The following is a 19,430-nucleotide window of genomic DNA, read 5'->3' on the forward strand; positions in this document are numbered from 1 at the left end:
AAAAAGATAAACGTACCCAGTTATTCATTGCAGCACTATTTACAATAGTCAAGATATGAAAGCAACCTAAGTGTCATTGACAGAGGAATGGATAAAGAAGATGTGGAACATATATATATACAATGGAATATTACTCAGCAGTAAAAAAGAATAATGCCATTTGCAGCGAAATGGATGGGCTTACACATTGTCATACCGAGTAAAGTCAGACAGAGAAAGACAAATATCATATGATATCACTTATATGTGGACTCTAGAAAAATGTTACAAGTGAAGTTATTTACAAAACAGAAATAAGAGTCACAGATGTTAAAAAAAATAATCTATGGTTACTAGGGGGAAAAAGGCAGGGGAGGGATAAACTGGGAGATTGGAATTGACATATACACACTACTATATATAAAATAGATAACTAATAAGGACCTACTGTATAGCTTCCCTACAGGGAACTCTACTCAATACTCTGTAATGCCCTATATGGGAAAAGAATCTATCTAGAAAAGACTAGAGATACGTATACCTGTAACTGATCCACTTTGCTGTACACCTGAAACTAGACAGCACTGTAAATCAACTAGACTCCAACAAAAATTGAAAAAAAAGAAAAAACTTGCAAGAGGCAAAGAGCTGGCAAAGATAATGAGAACGCTGTGGCTTAAGAAGCAGGGGGAAATGGGACCAGAGAAGAGGGGGCGTTTATGCAGGCGAAGTAAAATCTAGAAGGATGAAGACAGAAAGTTGTCTGCTGAACTTAATGGCTTGGGAGGCCCTTCAGCCAAGGCTGCTTTGGCGGAGCTAGGGGAGGACTCAGGAGCCGGGTGGGAGCACCCCGATGGGGCCCTGGGAGGGTTCTTTCAGGGAGTCTGGTTGTGATGGAGGAGAGAGATGGCTGCAGCGGAGGGTGGCGAAAGGAGGCTTGAGAGAGTTATTTGACAACAGTGTTGGAAGCTGTGGCCTCATGAATAAGCTCAGGGCTGAGACCCAGAGTCATGAAGGAGCCCAAATTCCCATCTCAGAGAGCAGTCAGCTCTGGGGCCACCCACCCCATCACAGAGATGCCTGGGCAGGAACACGGCTGCAGAGCACTCTGCCTCACACGAGGACCATCAACCGGGCGCATTTCAGAGTGCTCCGAGCAAAAACAGGAGAGAGTCCCTCCTCTCCTCCCTGGCAGGGCTGGCCAGGGAGCCTTCTCTCCTGGAGGTCGGGGGAGGCGCCCCCCACCCTGCGCCTCTGGCGCCGGCAGCCAGGATGGAGAGCGCGGGAGGATGCCGTGGGGATGTGAGCCTGATGCTGATCACGCACATGGAGCCTGAACCAGAGAGCACGCCGGAAGGAGCTGAAGAAAAGGGAGTTGGGGGTGGGGGAATCATAGGCAAGAAAGTAGAACATTCTAGAAATGAGAGTGCCGGAGAGGAGCATTTAAGAACAGCCATCTGTGCCTCCTACTCTCCCGCCATCACTGGGGACAGCCGTACCCCACACTGACCAGCCGGAAGGGGCTCGCGTCTCGCCCCGGAAGGGCTTACCCTCTGCGTAGAGCAGCTGGTACTTGACGGAGATCTGAGACTTGCCCCCCGCCTCCGCCTTGCAGTAGACCACCCCCTGGTGGCCGGAGTGCGGCTGCAGATACACAAAGCCTCTCTTCAGGTCGTAAACGATGTCGGTTCCGTTGGCCGGGATCTCCTTGGCCGGGAACTCCCTGTGGAGGGTGACCTTAGCCGACAGGACGGTCACTCGGCAAGGAACCACAGCCTGCCTGTCTGGGTTCAGGTAGACGACATCAAAGTGACTGGGAGAAGGTACGAAGAGTTCACCTTTCTCTGCAAAGGGAAAGACACGGGCTCATTTAGTCTGGAGAAGGAGGGTGAGAACACTTAAAGGGATACTTACATATTCAGGGCACAAAGATGCGAGGGGATTGGCAGTGTACTTCAAACATGGAGTCCTTAGGAATTGGAAAGTCTATTCCATTCTAAAGGAGATCAGTCCTGGGTGTTCTTTGGAAGGAATGGTGCTAAAGCTGAAACTCCAGTACTTTGGCCACCTCATGCGAAGAGTTGACTCCTTGGAAAAGACTCTGATGCTGGGAGGGATTGGGGGCAGGAGGAGAAGGGGACAACAAAGGATGAGATGGCTGGATGGCATCACCGACTCGATGGATGTGAGTTTAAGTGAACTCCAGGAGTTGGTGATGGACAGGGAGGCCTGGCGTGCTGCGATTCATGGGGTCGCAAAGAGTCAGACACGACTGAGAGACTGAGCTGAACTGAACTGAACTGAAGGGCTTCCCTGGTAGCTCAGACAGTAAAGAACCTGCCTGCAATACAGGAGAACTGGGTTCCATCCCTGGGTGGGGAATGTCCCCTGGAGAAGGGAATGGCAACCCACTCCCATATTCTTTCCTGGAGAATCCCATGGACAGAGGGACCTGGCAGGCTACCATCCATGGGGTCACAAAGAGTCAGACAGGACTGAGCAGCTAACACTTTCTTTCACTCTCATTTTAATACATTATTGACCAGGGGATTTTTGCAGAAACTAATGCCTGTGGCCATCGATGTGGGTAACAAAAGATGCATTAATATGTCTCTGGTCAGTAAATTGTTAAAAAAAAATGAGTTTCATTTTTTGGATGAAGGATATTACTGCCTATCTTCTTGAAGGAAACAAAATCAGTATTAATTCAAGGCCAAATCAGGCCCACTGGTTTACTCCACTGAGGAAGCAGTGAAGGAGACTGATTTCCTTGTGCTAAGAGCAGTTTTAACACCTAGGAACCATCTGCCATGTCTCCAGAGAGGTCAGCCCCACAGCCCTTGCTCAGTAACTGGGAGGGACTTCCCCGCTCAGCAGAGCCTCTGAGATGGGCCCAATGTGGTGCCAGTGTCTTCACAGCCCAGAGGACCTCATTTCTGCCCAAGGTCAGTGGAAAGAGAATTAAGCAGGGACACTCAAGGAGCCAGCTAGTCTCAGGTTCTGAGCTCTGTCTTGGCGGCCACTGGGCTGGGGACCTTCAACCTGTTTCTTACATTCTACCTGTTTCCTGAGAAATTACCCTGCATGTTCTTTAAGCTCTCAATGGTGGCATTATTTTTTTCCTTTTCAGTTAAGGCATGTGGGATCTAGTGCCCTGAGCAGGGATTGAACCCAGGCCTGCTGCACTGGGAGCGAAGAGTCTTAGCCACTGGACCACAGAGAAGTTCTGATGATGGCATTTTTATCTTAGAGAAATGAGAACTGGTTTCCCTGTACTTTGCTCAGCACAGTCAAGGGACTCTGGATTGTGGGGGGTGTCTTTTTGTTTGGGGCACGAAACATTAAATACGTTGTTTTCTGGATCATTCCATGAGAGATTATAGTGATTGCTAAGAGAAATCGTTGAACTGAATCACACCCCAACCTTTGTTAAATAGTCTCCTATGTTTTCCAACCATATTTCTGAAACAGTTATTCTTGGCTTGCTTCACTAGCCTTTGTGTCCTAGTTGTATGACTTTGTTTTTTACATTCAGAATAGAATTCTCGGACACAATAGCAAATGCCGTCATGGGCCAAGAGTTCTTTGCCTATAAGTATTATAATATTTTTAATAATACCAGCTTCTCTAATGTGGAATCACGGCTCAGGAAATCTCCACCTTTTGTAAGACTTTCCATCAGGCCAGGCAATTGGCGCCACTTCACAATATGTTGCGTTTCAGGCTTGGGCAAGGCTACCTTGGTCAAAATGTTACCTAACACCCCTGTGTTCAAATGGAGTAAGTCCATGTGGCCTTGTATGTGTCACTTCATCTCTCTGTGCTTCAGTATCCCTGTTTCTAAAGAGAAGAATCTGGAGCATTTGTATTAAAGATCTCTTTGTCAGTCTGTTCAGTTCAGTCACTCAGTCATGTCCGACTCTTTGAAACCCCATGGACTGTAGCACACCTGGCTTCCCTGTCCATCACCAACTCCTGGAGCTTGCTCAAACTCATGTCCATTGAGTCCACTAATGCCATCCAACCATCTCATCCTCTGTCATCCCCTTCTCCTCCTGCCTTTAATCTTTCCCAGCATCAGGGTCTTTTCCAGTGAATCAGTTCTTTGCATCAGGTGGCCAAAGTATTGGAGTTTCAGCTTCAGCATCAGTTCTTCCAATGAATATTAAGAGTTTATTTCCTTTAGGAGTGACTGGTTTGATCTCCTTGCAATCCAAGGGGCTCTCAAGAGTCTTCTCCAATACCACAGTTCAAAAACATCAATTCTTCAGCACTCAGCTTTCTTTATAGTCCAACTCTCACATCCATTCATGACTACTGGAAAAACCATAACTTTGATTATACAGACCTTTAAAGGCAAAGTAACATTTCTGCTTTTTAATATGCTATCTAGGTTGGTCATAACTTTTCTTCCAAGGAGTAAGCATCTTTTAATTTCATGGCTGCAGTCACCATCTGCAGTGATTTTGGAGCCCAAGGAAGTAAAGATATCTTTCTAGCAAATATTTAAGGAAGGTGTGATTGTAAGATTCAGAAAGAACTTTTGTTTTAAGGTTTTGTACAGGAATCTGACCCCTTCATGAATCACAGCCTTGTCGTGCAAAGGGGTTTGTATAACTCAATGAAGCTATAAACCATGCCTTGTAGGGCCACCCAAAATGGACAGGTCATGGTGGAGAGTTCTGACAAAATATGGTCCACTGGAGCAGGGAATGGTAAACCACTCCAGTATACTTGCCATGAGAACCCCATGAACTGTATAAAAAGGCAAAAAGATATGACACTGAAAGGTGAGCCCTCCCAGGTCAGAAAGTGTCCAGTAGGCTACTGGGAAGAGTGAAGGACAATTACTAATAGCTCCAGAAAGAATGAAGCATCTGGGCCAAAGTGGAAACAACACTCAGTTGTGGATGTGTCTGGTGATGAAAGTAAAATCTGATGCTGTAAGAACAGTATTGCATAGGAACCTGGAATGTTAGGACCATAAATCCAGGTAAACTGGACATGGTCAAGCAGGAAATGGTGAGTGAACATTGACATCTTAGAAATCAGTGAACTAAAATGGACGGGAATGGGTGAATTTAATTCAGATGACCATTATCTCTACTACTGTGGACAAGAATCCCATAGAAGAAATGGAGTAGCCCTCAAAATCAATACAAGAGTCCAAAATGCAGTACTTAGGTTCATCCTCAAAAAACAACACAATGATTTCAGTTCATTTCCAAGGTAAACCATTCAACATCACAATAATCCAAGTCTATACCCCAATCACTGATGCTGAAGAAGCTGAAGTTGATCAGTTCTGTGACGACCTAGAAGACCTTCTAGAACTAACACCAAAAAAAGAGATGTCCTGTTCATCATAGGGGACTGGAATGCAAAAGTAGGAAGTCGAGAGATACCTGGAGTAACAAGCAAGTTTGGCCTTGGAATACATAATGAAGCAGGGCAAAGGCTAACAGAATTCTGCCAAGAGAAAGCATTCGTCGTAGCAAACACCCTTTTTTAACAACACAAAAAACAACTTTACACATGGATATCACCAAATAGTCAATCCTGAAATCAGATTGATTACATTCTTTACTGCCGAAGATGGAAAAGCTCTATACAGTCAGCAAAAACAAGACCGGGAGCTGACTGTGGCTCAGATCATCAGCTCCTCATAGCAAAATTCAGGCTTAAACTAAAGAAAATGGGGAAAACCACTAGGCCAGTCAGGTATGACTTAAATCCCCTATGAATATACAGTGGTGGTGATGAATAGATTCAAGGGACTAGATCTAGTAAACAGAGTGCCTGAAGAACTACGAATAGGGGTTTGGAATATTGTACAGGAGGCAGCGAACAAAACCATCCCAAAGAAAAAGAAATGCAAGAAGGCAAAGTGGTTTTCTGAGGAAGCTTTATAAATAGTTGAGGAAAGAAGAGAAGTGAAAAGCAAGGGAGGAAGGGAAAGGTATACCCAACTAAGTGCAGAGTTCCAGAGAGTAGCAAGAAGGGACAAGGTGGCCTTCTTCAATGAACAGTGCAAAGAAATAGAGGAAAACAGCAGAAGGGGAAAAACTAGAGATCTCTTCAAGAAAACTGGTAAAATCAAAGGAATATTTCATCTAAAGATGGGCACAATAAAGGACAGAAATGGTAAAGACCTAAAAGAAGCAGAAGAGATCAAGAAGAGATGGCAAGAATACCCAGAAGAACTACACAAAAAAGATCTTAATGACCCAGTTAACCATGACGGTGTGGCCACTTACCCAGAGCCAGACATTGTAGCGTGTGAAGTCAAGTGGGCCTTAGGAAGCACTGCTGCCAGTAAAGTTAGTGGAGGTGATAGAATTCCAGCAGAGCTACGTAAAATCCTACAAGATGGTGCTATTAAAATGCTGCAGTCAATCTGTCAGCAAATTTAGAAAACCATCAGTGGCCACCAGACCGGAAAAGGTAAATCCTTATCCCAGTTTCCAAGAAGGGCTACTGCTGCTGTTAAGTCACTTCAGTCGTGTCCGACTCTTAGCGACCCCATGGACTGTAGCCCACCAGGCTCCTCCATCCATGGGATTTTCCAGGCAAGAGTACTGGAGTGGGGTACCATTGCCTTCTCCTGTTCAAACCACCAGACAATTGCACTCATCTCCCATGATAGTAAGGTTATGCTCAAAATCCTTCAAGCTAGACTTCAGCATTATGTGAACTGAGAACTTCCAGATGTTCAAGCTGGTTTTGGAAAAGGCAAAAGAACCAGAGATCAAACTGTCAACATCCGTTGGATCATAGAGAACGCAAGGGAATTGCAGAAAAACATCTACCTTTGTTTCATTGACTATGTTAATGTCTTTGTGTGGATCACAACAAACTGGAAAATTCTTAAAGACATGGGAATACCAGACCACCTTACCTGCCTCCTGAGAAGCCTGTATACAGGTCAAGAGCAAACAGTTAGAACTGGACATGGAGCAACAAACTGGTTCCAAATTGGGAAAGGGGTACGTCAAGGCTGTATATTGTCAGCCTGCTTATTTAACTTATATGCAGAGTACATCATGTGAAATGCCAGACTGGATGAAGCACAAGCTGGAATCAAGATTGTGGAGAGAAATATCAATAATCTCATATACACAGAAAGCACCACCCATATGACAGAAAGTGAAGAGGAACTGAAGAGCCTCTTGATGAGGATGAAGGAAGAGAATGAAAAAGCTGGCTTAAAACTCAATATTAAAATAAGTAAGATCATGGCAAACGAAGGAGGAAAGGTGGAAGCAGTGACAGATTTCCTCTTCTTGGGCTCTAAAATCACTGAGGATGGTGACTCTAGCCATGAAATTAGAAGACAGTTGCTTTTTGGCAAGAAAGCTATGACAAACCTAGACAGTATGTTAAAAAGAAAAGATATCACATTCGTGATAAAGGTCCATATAGTCAAAGCTATGGTTTTTCCAGTAGTCATGTATGGATGTGAGAGTTGGACCATAAAGAAAGCTGAGCACTGAAGAATTGATGCTTTTGAACCATGGTGCTGGAGAAGACTCTTGAGAGTATCCTGGACTGCAAGGAGATCCAAAGAGTCCATCCTAAAGGAAATCAGTCCTGAATATTCATTGGAAGGACTGATGCTGAAGCTGAAACTCCAATATTTTGGCCACCTGATACAAAGAACTGACTCATTGGAAAAGACCCTGAATGCTGGGAACGATTGAAGGCAAGAGGAGAAGGGGATGGCAGAGGATGAGATGGTTAGATAGCATCACCAAATCAATGGACATCAGTTCAGTTCAGTTCAGTTCAGTCGCTCAGTTGTGTCCGACTCTTTGCGACCCCATGAATCGCAGCACACTAGGCCTCCCTGTCCATCACCAACTCCCGGAGTTCACTCAGACTCATGTCCATCGAGTCAGTGATGCCATCCAGCCATCTCATCCTCTGTCTTCCCCTTCTCTCAATCCCTCCCAGCATCAGAGTCTTTTCCAAGGAGTCAACTCTTCGCATGAGGTGGCCAAAGTACTGGAGTTTCAGCTTTAGCATCATTCCTTCCAAAGAAATCCCAGGGCTGATCTCCTTCAGAATGGATTGGTTGGATCTCCTTGCAGTCCAAGGGACTCTCAAGAGTCTTCTCCAACACCGCGGTTCAAAAGCATCAATTCTTCGGCGCTCAGCCTTCTTCACAGTCCAGCTCTCACATCCATCCATGAACTTAGTCAAACTCCAGGAGATGATGAGGGATAGGGAACCCTGGAGTACTACAGTCAGTGGGGTCTCAAGGAGTCAGGCAAGACTTGTCAACTGAACAACAACAGGAATCTGAACCAATGTGCAAAGCCAGTAGAATAAGCAAATAATTTGAATTTCAGAACGCAAAAATGAGGCCTTACTTCCTGTACTGTAATCCATGTTTTGAAAGAAGGAACCACACCAGTTGCTTTAATCAATAGAAAAATAAATGTATTTGCCAAGTGAATGGAGTAAGCAAGGCTGCAGGAAAAATATGTGAATGAGTAAGCAAATTATTATCTATAAATTAAATCTGTCCAATTTTCATTTATTCATTCCTGGACATTTATTGAGCATATATATTTTTTATTAATTCAGCTGAATTGCTATAACTTGATAAATTACAAAAATTTAATTTCTTTTAAAGTAAAAAAATCTGCCATTAGTAGAATACATGTACCCAAAAAAAAGTGTGTTCAAGTTTATATTTAAAATTATAGATCACAAATGCCTCTACAAATATGCTTGGTATCTACTCAAGTGGATGACATACATTGCTTTAAAAAAACAAAACACATGGAAACGTAAGATTTTTTAAAAATTAGTTAATAGGTGATAAACTAAAATCCAAATGATAACAAACTCCACACTTGGTAAAATGCTGGTTCATATGATTTTACCACATGTGTAAACTGGAGCCCATGCCTCTTACTATGAGGAAGCCCCGCTGCTTGTAATGTTTCCCCCCACCCCCCAGCCTTGATCTGGGAGCTGGTTACATGATCTGGGAGGTGGTTAACTTGAGGATCATTCACTGAGCTGCAGAGTTGTGATTTGTTTATTTCCCTTAATATAAGTCATACTTCAATACAAAGTTAGAGCAGGGGAGGAAAAACTCTCTGAGAGCCTCCTGGATGAAGACTGAATACAAATATAACTTTGTAGCAGTTGGTTAATCAAAAATTGCACAAATTAACAGTCAAAAGAAGCTTCACAGTGTTTACAAGCAAACTCTAGGAAAAACACACACTTAATGGATGCCAGGTTTCTCTGTGTGGGTGGTGGGGAAGCACATGTTCTGAGAGACTCCAGAGCCAATAGCTTCCATAACAGCCCATCTTGGTTCTCTAACGCCTGAAAAGACAAATTGCTAAACCCTATTCTGAAAATTCAACTGGATTGTCAGTGTTGAGGAATAAGAAAATAATACAATCCATTCAGTCACAGCTCTGATGCAGGTTTTTTTGAAAGTTGAAATGTTGATTTTTCAGCCTTCCTGTGATACCCAAAAGGGCTTCCATAAATTAAGAAAGAGGATCTGCCTCCAGAACTCAGAGAACCTATTACTCAATGAAACTTTCTGCTCAAAGTTAGGTCTTCAGTTCAAAAATCTCAGTTTTAATAACCATTATTTGGGGAAGACACAACAGTGCTAATCACAACAAAGAATTTTCATTCTGCGATTTGAAACATGGTATCAGTCCTTGTCCAGAATAACAGGTCCCATGAGGCTTAATTAATCTTTCCACTGCTGTTTCCTAGTGTGGTACCATTCTATGGGCACGTGGGCACTTCTGGGTGGTGCAATCCAGAATGAGGCTCAGAAGCAATGGCCATGAACACCTGTCAGCAATTCTGACGTTGCCAGTTATGCTAGCTTATGTGTGTCTGTCAATCTTTCCATCACCTTGTCTTAAAAATAGGTTAAGGGACTTCCCTGGTGGTCCAGCAGCTAGGACGCCACAGTCCTGACGCAGGGGGCCCAGGTTCGATCCCTGGTCAGGGGACTAGATCCCACATGCTGCAACTAACAATTTACTTGCTGCAACTAAGACCCAGCACAGTAGTCAGTCAATCAACAAGTCACCTGATCAATCACTCACTCAATGGGTTAAGGCAGTAAGAACACTGGATCCTGGACCAGAAGAAAGGGATCTGACTCCACTCTGCCACTTGAAGTCAATGAATGTGGAACAAGTGACCTTGCCCTGTTGTATCGTAGCATCAGCATTATTATTTCTAGTGTGCAGAGTCGCTCAGTTATGTCCAGCTCTTTGCAAGCCCATGAACTGTAGCCCGCCAGACGCCTCTGTCCATGGGATTTTCCAGTCAAGAATACTAGGGTGGGTTGCCATTCCCTCCTCCAGAGGATCTTCGCAACCCAGGGAGCGAACCTACATCTCCTGTGTCTTCTGTATCATAGGCAGATTTTTAACCCACTGAGCCATCCGGGAAGCTTCCCTGATTATTTCTAAAAAAGAGATAAGTTGGTAGCTTCTTCTAATTTCCTCCGAGCATTGTGGAAATTAAATGAGATGCACATGTCTCCAGAATCACAGAGCACTCTGCTGATGTATCTGCTCGCCAGAGAGGAACTCTTTGGGCAGGATGGGAGAACGTGTGAGGCTTTGCTGAAGTGTTCATTAAAGGTCAGAGCCTATGGTTACCTGAGCTGTAGATCTGAGTCACTGGAAATCTACAGGTACAACAGATGGATTCAGGATGTAGACACAACTCACGACAGAGCCTGCCCAGACACTAAGGAGGCCTCCTGGCTTCACCTGAAATGCCTTGGACACCAGCAGCACCAGGGCATGGCATTTGAAAGATTCCAGAAAGCTGTCCCTGACCTCTGAACCTTGCTGGAGAACATCTTCCCCAAACTTTAGAATATAGAGAGCTCGGCAGCAGAAAAGGCTGGCAAGCCACTCTGCAGTGCCTGCTTCTCCAAGTGCAGTTCCACCTGGCAGACCTGGCCCTGGCCCTGCAGGGGAGGAGAGGCCCCTGACCTGCAGAGTTTCAAGGGCCTTGGTGTGTCCACCGAGGACTGACACTCGGGCGCAGGTGTCAGGGTTGGAGCCACTCCAGCCTGTGGAACGCTGCCCCAAACCTCAGCTCGTGGTGCTCTCAAGGACAAACTCAGGGAGACCGTTAGCCAGGCCTTCTCTGACAGTGGCAGTTCCAGAAAGGAGGTCATCAGAGATTGTGAGAGTGCAGTGACTGGACGTCTACAGCCATGCTATGCAACAGAGCTCTCTGTGCTGATGGCTGTTCTGCCTCCACTGTCCAGGAGGGTAGCCACTGGCCGCAGGTGCCAATGAAGCACTTGAAACATGGCAACTGTCACTGAGAAATTGAATTTTTAACTTTGTTTAATTTAAAAGAATTTTTAAAATATATTTGTATAGCCTTGGCATGGGAGAGATTTTTTTGAGGGGGGCTGTGCCTCATGGCATGTGGGATCTTAGTTCCCTGACCAGGGGTTGAACCTGCATTCAAAGCACAGAGTCTTAACCACTGGGCTGCCAGAGAAGTCTCGACCTTGTTTAATTTTAACTAATCCCCAATGACATTTGAATAGTCACACACACCTCAACTTCAAATCCATAGTCTCAAATCCACGCCCATACCGTTTTCTTTCCCTTGACATCAGTCAGTCAGTTCAATCACTCAGTCATGCCCGACTCTTTGCAATCCCATGGGCTGCAGCACACCAGGCTCCCGTGTCCATCACCATCTCCTGGAGCTTGCTCAAACTCATGTCCATTGAGGCGGTGATGCCACCAACCATCTCCTCCTCTGTCGTCCCCTTCTCCTCCTGCCTTCGATCTTTCCCCTGACATAGCAGATAAGTTATTAAGTTTTATGCGTGTGTGTGCTTAGTTGCTCAGTCATGTCCGACTCTCTGTGACCCCATGGACGGTTTCCTGCCAAACTTCTCTGTCCGTGGGGATTCTCCAGGCAAGAATACTGGAGTGAGTTGCCATTTCCTTCTCCAGGGGATCTTCCCAATCCAGGGACAGAACCTGCATTTCTTAAACCTCATGAATTGGCAGGCAGATTTTTTATCACTTAGTACACTACAAGTCTGCTGGCTGCCGTACTGGACAATGCAGGTACAGACTCTGGGACCAGACAGTTCTGGGTGCAAATCGTGGTCCAGCCACTTCTTGCCATCTGACCTGAAAGACTTAACTTAATCTCCCTCAACCGCAGCTTTCTCATTGAAAAAAAGTACATATTAGTACTTACCCTAAAGAGTTATTGCAAGACTTACATGAAATAATTGATGTAAAGCCTGAGCTTTTCAGAGTCTGGGAAACAGGGAGTGTTTTCATTGTCCTTATCTGATAATCAGCAGACAGAGGGAACCTTTAATATGGGTAAGTCCAGAAGTCTGGAGAGTTCTGCCAATGCAGCCAGCCTCTTACCTGTGAAGAAGATGTAGGTGGAGCCCGTCTTGGCCTCGTCCCTCCTGCAGACATAGCCGGTGCAGAGCTGTCCCCAGCAGCTGAACTCACCTGTGTCGGCCGCGGTGGAGTTGACCAGGGTCAGTTGGCCGTAGCGTTCATGCTGCTTCACACTGTCAACGAGAGCACAGCCGGTCACCGGGGCTGGGACCTGGCACCCATCTCTCTCCACTCCATCGCCTTCACACATGAAGCCCCGAGGCTCTGGGCAGAGGGCCCTTCTTGGACGGCACTGATGAATAAAAGGGTGTACTGGGGGGAAAGTGTGCTGGGGTAGGTGAGGAGGCAGAGGGGAAAGCCTTTCTTAGAACTAGGCTAAGACAATAACATCTGACATCAATGACAATGACATTTTCTCAAGAGAAGACATTCTCTTCGACCCCAGAACTTAAGGGGTTTCCTTAAGTAAAATCACTGGTGTGCTGCAATGCAGCCACACACATTCAGCCACAAAGACTTGGGTGGGCGTTTTGCCTTCAGCTTTGGTTTCTAATGAGTTTATTTAACAGTAGTCAAAGTGAATGAAAGCACACAGCATTATCCAGGATGCAAAACCTCTGTAATCAGTAAGAATAAGTCTCTGAACACAAGCTTGGAATCTTTGAGATGCTAAATTACTATATTTCAGATAAGAACTGCCCCTTAAGGAGATCAAACCAGTCCATCCTAAAGGAAATCAGACCTGAATATTCATTGGAAGGACTGATGCTGAAGCTGCAATACTTTGGCCACCTGATGCGAAGAGCCAATTCACCGGAAAAGCCCCTAATGCCAGGGAAGATTGAGGGCAGGAGGAGATGGGGATGACAGAGGATGAGATGGTTAGATGGCATAACCAATTCAATGGACATGAGTTTGAGCAAACTCTGGGAGATAGTGAAGACAAGGAAGCCTGGCATGTTGCAGTCTACAGGGTCTCAAAGAGTTGGACACAACTTAGCAACTGAACAACAAGGAAAAAATGCATTGGTTGCTAAGATGTGGAGCCCCAAGCATGCACCCACCTTTGGTCAAGTATTTAGAGCTTTGGGGCACTTTTCCTCTGGCCTCACAGTTATTTCTACTTTTATTTCCTCATTTTTTATCTCATATTTTTATCTTGTTGCATGTGAATATACTTGCCAACTCCTTCAGGTCCTTGTTGAAATGAGAACAGAAAGAAATATGTATTATTATTATCTCTGGGATTAGCTGATTGTTATGATAACTCCCTGTATTATATCATGTTAGGAACCCATATGTATCATCCTTGGGTTTGACCCCCTCCTCTGCCTACCCTCTATAGCCTCAGCCTGTGAGGATTCCAAAATAAATGGTCCTAACTGAGGATGAATCTCCAATACCCACATGTCTCACCCCTCTGGGATCCACATACTTTTCTGACACAGTCGAGATTCTTCCATTGTAGGTGGCAGTAACATCAGTGGTTCGGTCACCACTTTAAATTTAGCACACAGCACCCTGTCTGGCTGGTTGGTCTTCAACACAGCCTGTTCTGGCCTCTGCGGAATAGCTGCTCAGCCTACCAGTTCGGCCAGGAGGCGCCTCTATACTCCCACTCTGCCAGTCAACTGCCTCCTTTCAACTGAACGGAAATCTCTCCTCCTTCAGGAAGCTTCTAATTAGAACCAACTCAGGAATCGCTCTGCTTTCTCCCAGTGACGTAACCGGCTCCCTCCCCCTCACCCATCCAATACCTCTGGCTTCCTTATACTACAATGGATGGGGACAACTTTGAGGGCAGGGATACCGCCCTATTTGCTTTGTATTCTCCGAGCAACAAATCTGTGCACAACACAAAGCAAAAATTCTCTAGAAACAAGGAGACTGAAATGAAGTTGCACAACAGTGTTGGAACTGGAAAAAACCTTAAAAAGTAGGAGTCCAGTTCCCAATTTTGTGAATGAGGAGACCGAGTCTCAGAGAGCAAACAGGACTTTCCTGAGACCCACAGCTGGAGAACAGCTGAACAAGACTGTCTTCCTTAAATCAATTAAGTGTGTGCCCAGTACCCACTCATTAGATGATAAATGCACCTAAGGCACTTGCTGCCACACCTGGTTCATTACGCTATCCTAATTGTATCTTAATTACATACACAGGCAGATTAGTAGTAATCACTGTGAATACTACAGATACACACACCCAAATTGGGGATGGCCCTCGGCACAAATAAAAGTGGCCCTCGAGGATATTACAACCCAGCTGAGGAGCTAAAACTAACAGTCATGAAGAGATCAGAGAGTAGCTAAAGTGATGCCCACAGCAAGAGCAGTAGGAATTCTGAGAAGGGATTCCTCACTGTGGGTGGGAAGGTTGAAGGCAGTGTTGAGGAGGAGGTGGGACAGGCTGGACTTGGAAAGGTGGGGGTGGGGGGCCGGCAGGGGGCTAAAGGCTGAACTTGCCGGGCTGGGAGGGACCTGCTCTGTTCATATCACTGCATGTCCCTGGTGCGTGGTGGGTAGCAGGCACTTGATGACTTGGGGATTTAATCCACTAATCACAGAAGGAGATGGAGGGAGGGGGTGGCAGTCACAGGGGAAGTGGTTGAGAACACTGAGGGGGTATACATGGTGCTCAGCAGGGAGCAGGGACCACCTTCAGATTTGGAGGTAGGGAGTAAGGGCCCCTCTTAGCCACTCCTAGCAAGTAGGGAGAATAGGCCATGGAGAGGAGAGAGGAGGAGGGGGAGTAGGGAGGGGAGGGAGGAGGAAGGGGAGGAGGGAGGGGGAAGGAGGGGAGTGGGAGGAGGGAGGAACAGGGAGGGGAGGGAGGGGAGAGAGAGGCTCTTGCTGGGATGAACAGCCAGTGCTGGGGCCAGGCTGGGTGTCAGCAGTGGAACAGATGTGAAAACAAGACTTGTTTTCTTGAGGAAGATTCATGATAGACTGGGTATACAAGATGGGAGAAAGACACATGGATAAAAACCTCTCGGTTTGTATTTCCACATGATGGAAAGAACGGGGTTTTAACTAAAATGGCATAGCTGAGAAGAGAAAGGAGATGGGGGTGAGCAAGTTATACACTGACTGTTGGAGATTCTGAATTTATGGTAGTATGTGGGTCAGGTAAGTGTGGGTGTTGTGTGAATCACTGGAAATCCAGGCCAGGCACAGAGGAGTGAAACAGCTCTAGATTTATTTTGGGGGGCACCATCTACAGGGGCTGTGAGCAGGGACTAAAGGAATGAGTGAACTCAGTGAGGAAAAGTGTGGACAGGAAAGGGAAGGCTAAGGACAAACTAGAGACAAACCAGGGGACCAGCAGGAAGAGAGGGGGGAGAAGGAGGGGAGAAGTAGAATCAGGAATGAAAGAAGAGTCAGGAGGGGATCACCGAGGAGAAACAGTCAAGAAATTGATGGTTAAACTCATCAGATGCTTTTCATTCTGATTCACGTCCTCCCCCCTCCACACACACAGACACACACATGCACACACACAAGATGGCAGAATGAAAATCTTTGGCAACCAGAAGGGTAATTTCAATTGTGGGGATGGAGTTTGACTTCAGCAGATAAAAGAGGAAAAGCTGGAGACAAAACGGAAGTGAGAGTTCCCAGGTGAACCATGATATCAGGCCACAGTGCCAATACTTTGGCGACCTGATGTGAAGAGCCGACTCACTGGAAAAGCCTCCTGATGCTGGGGAAGATTGAGGGCAGGAGGAGAAGGGGATGACAGAGAATGAGATCGTTGGATGGCATCACCGACTCGATGGACAGGAGTCTGAGCAAACTCCAGGAGGTGGTGAATGACAAGGAAGCCTGGGGTGCTGCAGTTCATGGGGTCACAAAGAGTCAGGCACAACAGCAACTGAACAAGATTCCCCATAGAGCTGTCACCTCAGGTACAAAGTCAGTAAGAGATCAATCAGTGTACTGAGCACCTTCTGTGCACCCAGCAGGTACTGGCACAGTAGTGATAGAAGACGCCGTTTCTGCCAGGAAGGAACCTGGGCACAGAAAAATGCAGCACCTGGGACTAACCCCAGCACCATGCTGTATCTTTAGCAGGACTGGGGGTGGAAGGAAGGAAATGCACTGGAAAACATTTCTGGATTTTTCCACCCCCTCTTCTGTGTCAACAATATAAAACAGGAAACAAATTATTTAGCAGGATTACAGTTTAAATGCCTGGGTTTAGAATGTCCATTTTTACTAATGGGATCACACAGTCCATGTGGCAGGACATCCAAGAGGTTAGGATGTGACCTCAGGCCTTTGGGGGCAGAGTCTGCCCTGAGTCCCAAAAAGCCCACTCCAAAGAGGCTTCAGTCGCAGACCCTCCCCTCCTCTTGTAACCACTTCACAGACCGTCCCCCCAGAATGGAAGAAGTACAAGATGTGAAGTTTGAATGGAGCATTTCTTTTTTTTTTTAAAGGTGCTGTGACAAAACAGACTCACAGACATACAGAACAGATGTGGTTGCCAAGGGCATGGGGGCTGGGGTAAGGGAGGGAAGAACTGGGAGTTGGAGGCTGGTATATACAAACTATCACACACAGGATGGATAAACAACAAGGTCCTGCTATAGAACACAGAGAACTATATTCACTATCCTGTAATAAACCATAATGGAAAAGAACATGAAAAAGAATATACATGTATAACTGACACTTTGCTGTACCAAAGAAATTAACACAAGATCATAAATCAATTATACTTCAATAAATTTTTTTAAAAAATTGAAAAAAAAAATCACTCTGAAAAAAAAAGAGGTACTGCCCTATGGTCACCTAATCTATGACAAAGAAGGCAAAGACACCCAATAGAGAAAAGACAGCCTTTTCAGTAAATGGTGCTGGGAAAATTGGACAGCCACATGTAAAAGAATGAAATTAGAACACCCTCCTATGGAGAAGGAAATGGCAACCCACTTCAGTATTCTTGCCTGGAAAAGTCCATGAACAGAAGAGCCTGTCGGGCTGCAGTTCATGGGGTTACATGACTGAGTATGCACGCAGGACGAGGGTGGAGGGAAATGGGTTGGTAGCAATAAACTGGTAGAACTAAAAAAAAAAAGGCCTAATACCATACACAAAAATAACTAAAATGGATTAAAGACCTAAATGTAAAGCCAGACACTATAAAACTCTTCGAGAAAAACATAGGCAAAACATTCTTTGGCATGAATCACAGCAAGATCTTTTTTTGACCCACCTTCTACAGTATTGAAAATAAAAATAAACAAATAGGACCTAATTAAATGTAAAAGATTTTGCACAGCAAAGGAAACCATAAAAAGACAAAAAGACAACCTTCAGAATGGGAGGAAATATTTCCAAATGAAGCACCAAGGGATTAATCTCCAAAATATACAAACAGCTCATGCCGCTCAATATAAAAAAAATAAATAACTCACTCAAAAAAAATGGGTAGAAGAACTAAACAGACATTTCTTCAGAGAGCTCATAGAGATGGCCAAGAAACACACAAAAAGATACTCAACGTCACTAATTATTAGAGAAGTGCAAATCAAAACTGCAATGAGGATCACCCCACACAGGTCAGAATTGTCATCATCAAAAAATCCACAAAGAGATGAAAGGGAAGACTCTACAACCAAGAATACCAAGCAAGACTCTCATTCAGCTCTGATGGAGAAATCAAAAGCTTTCCAGACAAGCAGAAGTTAAGAGAATTCAGCACTACCAAATCAGCTTTACAACAAATGCTAAAGGAACTTCTCTAGGCAGGAAACACAAGAAGAAAAAGACCTACACAAAATTAACCCAAAACCTTTAAGAAAATGGTAATAGGATCATGAAAGTGAAAGTTAGTCGTTCAGTCGTGTCCAAATCTTTGTGACCCCATGGACTGTAGCCCACCAGGCTCCTCCATCCACGGGGATTCTCCAGGCAAGAATACTGGAGTGGGTCTGCATTTCCTTCTCCAGGGGATCCTCCCCATCCAGGAATCAAACCCAGGTCTCCCACATTGCAGGCAGACCTTTACCAACTGAGCCACCAGGGAAGCCACTAATAGGATCATACATATCGATAATTACTTTAACTGTAAATGAATTAAATGCACCAGCTGAACAAAAGACTGGCTGAGCAGATGAGACTATGTGCATGTATGCACTTCCACTTACAATATCACTCTACTTAGCCCCAGAACTGTATGCAATTATTTTATATTGTTAGTTTAATCCACTTTCCATTATTGCTTGCAAATGTAATTATCTTTTATTTTTTGTCTGGCTATTGATTGTGGAAACTGATTAACATCTTTTACTACTGTGATTATGTAACTATTATTCACTTAATCCCATCATATCATGATTGGTCAACAGAAAATACTAGAATTCTGTCTCACTAAAACTACCATTTAATAGAAAAAAGAGCATACTAACAGTAAAATAATTAGAAAAAATCAGGATATAAAGGCCCAGCTGTTTAATTAATGGGCCTGGAAGGAAGATGGACAGATGTACTGAGTAGAATGAACACCCACTGAGGTCAAGGCCGAGGGGGGAGAAGACGACGATTGATGTAGTTTCAGGGCAACTCCAACCTCTCAGGCGTGATCTGATGGTGATGGATATCTCCCCTTGCATCTTTAGAGAAAGCAAGAGTCTCCCAGTAGGATTTCTTTGACAGATGACAAGCTGACAGAGATAAGAAGGGGGCCAGACACCGGAGTGGGAACAGGGCAGCAAAGTAATGCAGGAGTCAGCCTGTTGTTTCCTTTCTGCAGGACTTGAGAGCTTTCCTGGGCCATTTGCTGGATCACATAACTCTCCCCCTATCCCATGCCCAGAGCATAACAAAATAATCAAATACAAAGAAGGATGTACACCATAAAGAAAAAATCCACAAACAATAAATGCTGGAAAGGATGTGGAGATAAAGGAAGCCTCCTATACTGTTGGTGGGAATGTAAACTGATGCAGCCACTGCAGGGAACAGTAGAGAGTTTCCTTAGGAAACTAAAAATAGAGCTACCATATGACCCAACAACTACACTCCTGGGCATATGCCTGGAAAA

General features: G+C 45.0%; 1 protein-coding gene across 2 annotated transcripts in view; it reads right to left on the reverse strand.

Moving 5' to 3' along the window:
* Positions 1 to 19,430, reverse strand: part of PDGFRL (platelet derived growth factor receptor like) — an 81,174-nt gene that overhangs the window by 6,065 nt on the left and 55,679 nt on the right. Inside the window, exons 3-4 of one of the 2 annotated variants that reach the window (XM_052661481.1) lie at positions 12,492 to 12,553; positions 1,530 to 1,823 (exon numbers count right to left, since the gene is read on the reverse strand). In XM_052661481.1, coding sequence (XP_052517441.1) covers positions 1,530 to 1,823; positions 12,492 to 12,553 — 356 coding nt within the window. Of the gene's footprint in view, positions 1 to 1,529; positions 1,824 to 12,401; positions 12,554 to 19,430 lie in introns of both variants that reach the window. The other variant, XM_052661480.1, reaches the window with a different exon arrangement.

The sequence above is a fragment of the Budorcas taxicolor genome, chromosome 24 (genome assembly GCF_023091745.1).
Source record: "Budorcas taxicolor isolate Tak-1 chromosome 24, Takin1.1, whole genome shotgun sequence".
NCBI lineage: Eukaryota > Metazoa > Chordata > Mammalia > Artiodactyla > Bovidae > Budorcas > Budorcas taxicolor.